At 39.3% G+C, this 6,824-nt stretch overlaps 1 protein-coding gene across 1 annotated transcript; it reads left to right on the top strand.

Moving 5' to 3' along the window:
- The first annotated feature begins 234 nt into the window (after window positions 1-234).
- LOC106001330 (vomeronasal type-2 receptor 116-like) lies at window positions 235-6,138 on the top strand. Its single transcript, XM_013036441.1, has 5 exons — window positions 235-561; window positions 1,662-2,462; window positions 3,065-3,292; window positions 4,673-4,796; window positions 5,216-6,138. Exons 1-5 carry the CDS (start codon window positions 235-237, stop codon window positions 6,136-6,138), a joined length of 2,403 nt encoding a protein of 800 aa, XP_012891895.1.
- The last annotated feature ends 686 nt before the right edge of the window (window positions 6,139-6,824 follow it).

Below are 6,824 nucleotides of genomic sequence, written 5' to 3'. Positions count from 1 at the left end.
GGTGCCTCATGAAAGCCTATTCCATATTTAATGGAGTAGAGCTTTTGCTGTGGTGCATGTGGTAATGGAGAATAAGTATGATCTCTTTCAGTTTAAGTATGTTTCTGAATGTCACTCGTGTCTTTATCTAATCCTGTATAAATGCATAAGACACTACATTCACATTCCATCCCAATTTGGGGTAATGGTTTAACATATTCATTGGAAGAGAAACAAGCATTCAATCCATCAGTTATGAGTTTTGAAGTACTTCTTCTAAATTTGATGCTCAGGTTTATCTTCAAGAACTACCAGTTTGTTTTGGCCTTGACTTTTGCTATTGAAGAGATCAATGAAAACCCTCATCTTTTACATAACTTTACTCTGGGGTTTGATATCTGTAATGTTGAATTTGAAGCTTGGAAAACACTTAAAAACCCCTTCATCAGCCTCTTTGGGAAGTACAACATTCCAAACTACTCCTGTATGAGAGAGAGCAAGTCTATAGCAGTACTGACAGGACCGTCAGGATTAACATCTGCACAAATTGGGACATTTCTGAACCTCTACAGGTTTCCACAGGTGAGGCTGAGTAGAGTGGAGCAATATTTTTTGAATGTCTCGTTTGGTGCCATTTCAGGTGTAAGAAGAGACTGGTTTTATCAATCAAGAAACTTTCTTTTATCAAAGAGTAGGAATTCAAGTTAATGGGAAATACAGTCCCATTGTTCAGCAAAGATGATGGAAAATTGTAGAGCAGACAATAGATTATTTGAAGTTATAAGCATTCTCAATTTCTTTAAACAATAAGGAAATTAAAAATGGCATTAAAGTGTAGAGATCTGTTGAGCTGGGTGCTAGTGGCTCATACTTGTAATCCTAGCTACTCAGAAGACTTATTTCTAAGAACCAGCAAATAGCAGGAAGTAATATGCGGTTCAAACTGTAGAGTGTGAGCCTTGGGAGAAAAAGCCAAGGAAGTGCATGAGGCCCTGAGTTCATGCCATGCCCCTGTACTAGTGCACACACACACACACACACACACACACACACACACACACACACTCACACACTCAGTTGCATATGCAAGATATTATGTTGAATGAAGTAAGTCAGCCTCAGAAAGAGAAAGGTGGCATGGGTTCTCTTGTATCTGAAACTTAAAGCTAAATTATGAACATGAAATATTAAATAAATAGAGACCACACACATATTTACATATATACAAGATTAAGCTATATATGGTACACATAGGGGTGGAATTCCATGGTATAGCCTCCCAGATCAACTAAAAGTATAAAAAATGAACACCAGATAAATGAAGAATATCTAGTATGAGGGGTATAGGTGTTAAGGGAATGTGCAAAGCAGGAGAGAAATAGGGAATACATGGTTGGGAAAATACAACATAATATTCAATGTGCATGTGTGAAAATAAAACTAGGAAAGTCAGGATTCATGTAGATGGGAAGTGTTGATGAAAATAGTGACAAAGATCAAGAGGCAGCGTATGGACAAACTGATATGTTGTAAACTATTAAAAATTATTTTTTAAATACTAAAAGTAAAACCTACCTTCCACCAACTTCCAACAACTTGTTAACACAATATACATTGTGATTGAGACTGTGATGGATGGAAATCTTCTCATTCATGGAGCATCCAATTTTCATGTCCTTTAGCTTACCTTTGGACCTTTTGATCATGCCCTCAGTGACCATAACAAGTTTCCTGCTCTCTATCAGATGGCCTCAAAGGACACGTCAATAGCAAATGCCGTGGTCTCCTTACTGCTTCACTTCAGTTGGAGCTGGGTGGGACTGCTAACCTCACAAGATGAGAATGGTATGTGGATTCTTCCTGAATTGAAAGAAGAGATGACCAAGAATAGCGTTTGTGTAGCCTTTGAGCTAGTAATCCCAAACTATGCCCTGACATTAAAATTCATGACACTTTATGACCAGATTAATAAATCATCAGCCAATGTCCTCATCATATATGGTGATAATGAATTCATACTACACTTAATGATGTGTGTTGAGGAATATTTCATAAAAGGAAAAGTTTGCATCATGAACTCACACTGGGATTTAACCACAAGGAGGAGATATTTTATGCTAGGTTCAATCCATGTTCCTATCATTTTTTCACCCCATCACCCAGATATTTTAGGTTTCACAGATTTTGTCAAGGCAGTTAACCCTTCCAAATACCCAGAAGACTTTTTCCTAGCGAGGCTGTGGTTTCTGTCTTTTAATTGCTCAGATTCAGAGTCTGACTGTGTATTGTGGGAGAATTGTCCTCATGAAGCCTCCTTCGACTGGCTGCCTGGACACATTTTTGACACAACTATGTCTGGAGACAGTTACCATATATACAACGCTGTGTATGCTGTGGCCCAGGCTCTCCATGAGCTGCTTCTTCATCAAGCAGAAGCACAAACAGTGGGAAAGAGAAAAGGGGCAGTGACCTCCCCTGCACAGGTAAAGACGTGTTTCAGGAGGCACATGGCATGAGCAAAGTTGCATCTTAGATGTTTTTCTTACTCTATGAAATTAAATATTCCAGGTACTTTTCCAACACTCAGGAAGACTATACTTGTGTTAATGTCTCTGAGGCACTGCACTCAAAGCTGATATTTGAAAACCATACATGCACTTTTTCCTCATGAGTTTCTTACATAAGAGCAAAAGATGGCCTGGCGAACAAAATTAAACATCTTTCATAACTGACATAGTTTCATTCTACTTTACGTATTAATACTTTAGTTATAATATTTTAGGTAATAATAATGTAACAAGCACATTCATAAAATCACTCCTTATGGAAACTGTAGCTAGCAGCTGAGCATTGTCTCATGCATGATTATTTACATGGAATTGTTTTCTGTTGCCTCCTGCACCTTTGGATTCAGAAATATTATATTTACTCCTCCATAAATTCTCTTATGTTGTACTCCATTGGGTGTCTCTGCTATCCTTGAATTCAGAATCATAAATTAAAGGCAATTGGGAGCTTTTCTAAGTTGAAGTCTTCTGTCTTAAATGTTGCATGTACTTCACCATAAAATGATATGTCATTTTAGCTGCACTATTTTCTGAAGAATATCCAGTTTCATAATCCTGCTGGAGATCAAGTGGTTTTGGATGAGAAAATGAAGTTAGAGACAGAATATGACATTGTGAATGTTTGGACTTTTCCAGAAGGTCTTGAACTTAAGTTGAATGTAGGAAAGTTTTCTCCATATGTTCTACATGGTCGTCAACTGTCTTTATCTGAAGATATGGTACACTGGGCCATAGGAACCACAGAGGTAGGTTGGAATCGATTGTAATTATTTTAAGGATGCACAAGTAAGCAAAAGTCACCCTTAAAATGTGTATCTGAGTGGATGCCAGCAATTCATTCCTTTAATATTCCCCACTGCAGTGGCTGGAATCTGAACATCATGGTTTTAAGTCAGTACAAACAGGAACATCTGTGGGACTCTTATCTTAATTTAACCACCAAATAATTAAGTTTCAGTGCTGTTAGCTCATGCCTGTAATCTTATTTATTCAGGAGACTGACATTCTCAGTTCTAAGATTATTGGTCAGTTTAAAGCCTGACCTGGTAGAAAAATCTGTGAGACTCTTATCTCAACTGACAACCAAAAGCTCAGGTTATTCTATGGGTCAAGAGGTAGAGTGCAAACAATGAAAAAACAGCCCAAGAGCAGTGCAAAGATCCTGAATTGAAGCCCCAGGATAAGCACTGAAATAAAAAAGAAATTAGTGGGGGCTGGGAATGTGGCTCAGTGGTAGGGTGCTTGCCTAGCACACATGAAGCCCTCGGTTCAATTCCTGAGTACCACATAAACAGAAAAAACAGAAGTGTCTCTGTGGCTCAAGTGATAGAGTGATATCCTTAAGCAAAAGAAGCTCAGGGACAGTGCCCAGGCCCTGAGTTCAAGCTCCATAACTGGCAAAAAAAAAAAAAAAGAGAAAGAAATTAGTGGTTCCTAATGACGATTTAGCATATTGTCATAAAATATAAATTGCATATTTATTAGCAGGTTTCTAACACTATAACACAGTACCCAAGGAATCACTTTATGTCACTGAAAGTTTCATTCTTCTCCCTTCTTTTTTCATTCAATGTTAGTTGCTACTTAGTAATCTTTGGTAAGAGGAATCATTGGACGATCCTGTGTGAAAAGAAGGTTCTCACCACATGGCCACTGTAAGATAAGGTGAACATGGAGTTAACATAACCCTAAAAATGTGTGGTCTATGCATTATTTACAGTATACTTTTAACTTGAAAGAGAACTTTGCTCTTCACAAGTACACAATGAGTAGGAAACGTCATGAATTCAAGCAAGCTCCATAGGGTAGCCAATAACATTTACTTTCTCAACCTTAATCTCTAACCTTTTAAAGCTCGCACAATTTTCACTAGTTCAACAGACTAGAGGTCGAGACTATAGCACACAAGCCTTTGTGGTCACATTATATGGAGCCTATAACAGCATTCACGTCCTGACTGGATTTATGTGCATAAAATACTATGCTTAATAATCCATGTAACCCCACTATACAGTATGTTCACAAAAAATTAAAATTAAAAAAATAATCCAACCCTATAAAACAATGGATTTGGGATGTTAGATAAAAGTCTGAATAGTTACTGATACATGTCAGATTTCCATCAGCGTCCTCACTCTGTCTGCAGTGAGAGTTGTGGTCCTGGATTCAGGAAATCCCCTCAGGACGGAAAGGCTGCCTGTTGCTTTGATTGCACACCCTGCTCAAAAGATGACATTACTAATGAGACAGGTAAGTTCATGGCTGAGGGGGAAATTCAGGCTGTCTCCTAGAGTCCCCCGCATCCATGCAAGTCAATACAAAAAGTCTTGAATTAGAATTCACAAATTCTTCCTTCACTTAGCAATTTAATTGCAAAAGGAATGATAAAACTTGTTTTTTAAAAAACAAATCATGAGGAAGTGGCGCTGTAGCTCAAGTGGTAGAGCGCTCGCCTTGAGCTGAAGAGCTGAGGGACAGCGCCCAGGCCCAGAGTTCAGGCCCCACAACTGGACCCCCAAAAAATTATACTGAACATGTCTGGTAATACTTGGTAAAATTTACTTTGTGCTAATAAGTATTGACATGTCAGAATTATCCCTATATAGAGATTTCCTAATTTCCTTTTAAGTATTGGAAAGGGATAAATGGTTATTTGAATTCCTCACTAGATATGGAGCACTGTATGAAGTGTCCAGATCATCAGTACGCCAACACAGAGAGAAACCAGTGCCTCCCAAGAGCTGCACGTTTCCTGGCTTATGAAGAACCCTTAGGGATGGCCTTGGCCTGCATGGCTCTTTCTTTATCTATACTCACAACAGTTGTTCTTGGGGTCTTTGTGAAACACAAGAACACTCCCATTGTCAAGGCTAATAACCAGGCTCTCAGCTACATCCTACTCATCTCCCTCATCTTCTGCTTCCTCTGTTCCTTGCTCTTCATTGGCCGTCCCAACACAAGCACCTGCATTCTACAGCAGACCACATTTGGAGTTGTGTTCACTGTAGCTGTTTCTGCTGTCTTGGCCAAAACTGTAACTGTGGTTCTGGCCTTCAAGGTCACTTCTCCAGGGAGAAGGATGAGGTGGCTGCTGCTGTCCGGGGCTCCTAACTTCATCATCCCCATCTGCACCCTGATCCAGGTGACTCTCTGTGGAATCTGGCTGGGAACCTCTCCTCCCTTCGTGGACACAGACGCACACTCTGAACATGGCCACCTCATCATCCTGTGCAACAGGGGCTCCCTCACCGCCTTCTACTGTGTCCTGGGATACCTGGGCTTCCTGGCTCTGGCCAGCTTCATGCTGGCTTTTCTGGCCAGGAACCTGCCTGATAGATTCAATGAGGCCAAGTTCCTGACCTTCAGCATGCTGCTGTTCTGCATTGTCTGGCTCACTTTTCTGCCTGTTTACCACAGTGCCAAGGGGGATGTCATGTTGGTTATAGAGGTCTTCTCCATCTTGGCCTCTAGTGCTGGACTATTGGGCTGTATCTTTGCCCCCAAGTGCTACATCATCTTGTTAAGACCAGATAGAAACCTTCTGCATGGCTTCAGGGACAAAGCACATACTGGGAGAAATAGGCCCTCTTAAGATAAAACTTACATATTTGATCAGCTCTATTCCATTTTTAAATCAGATATGAGTTTATATTCTTAGAATCACTTCAATTAGTAGGTGACACTCATTTTTCCTTTCTTTTTAATATCTTTATTGTAATGGTGATGAACATGGGGGTTACAATTACATAGGTAAGGTAATGTTACCCTCTCCCTCATTTTCTCCCCCTTACTCCTACCTACTCCCCTCCCTCCCAATTTTATATTTCATTTCCAGCATAGTGTTCAAGTGAGTATCATTGTTGCATTAGTTCATCCTTTGTCCTGCTGTTTCTGTGATTCTATTCCCTTTCCACGTATTGGAATTACTTATTTACAAGACAAGTTTACAGAAAACTTAAGTAGAAAAAGAAATAGAAATAACTGTATACAAAACAAAATAAAACATCTTATTACAAATTCTTGGCATTCATGTTGATATACTTCATTATATATTGTAGTATGCAGTTTGCAATTGGGCTGTTCAGATCCCCTGTTAAGAAAATCATAGACATAGTCTAGTTATTGCAAATGAGGGAAATCATGGAACCCACTTTTCTTTGGGTGTGGCTTAATATAATTTTTCCAGATCTTTCCATTTCCTTATAAATGGGGCTATGTCATTCTTTCTGACAGAAGCATAGAACTCCATTGTATATGTTTGTCACATCTTCTTTTTTT

The sequence above is a fragment of the Dipodomys ordii genome, unplaced genomic scaffold (assembly GCF_000151885.1).
Source record: "Dipodomys ordii isolate 6190 unplaced genomic scaffold, Dord_2.0 Scaffold287, whole genome shotgun sequence".
Classification (NCBI taxonomy): Eukaryota; Metazoa; Chordata; class Mammalia; order Rodentia; family Heteromyidae; genus Dipodomys; species Dipodomys ordii.
This window is presented reverse-complemented; position numbering and strand designations above follow the sequence as displayed.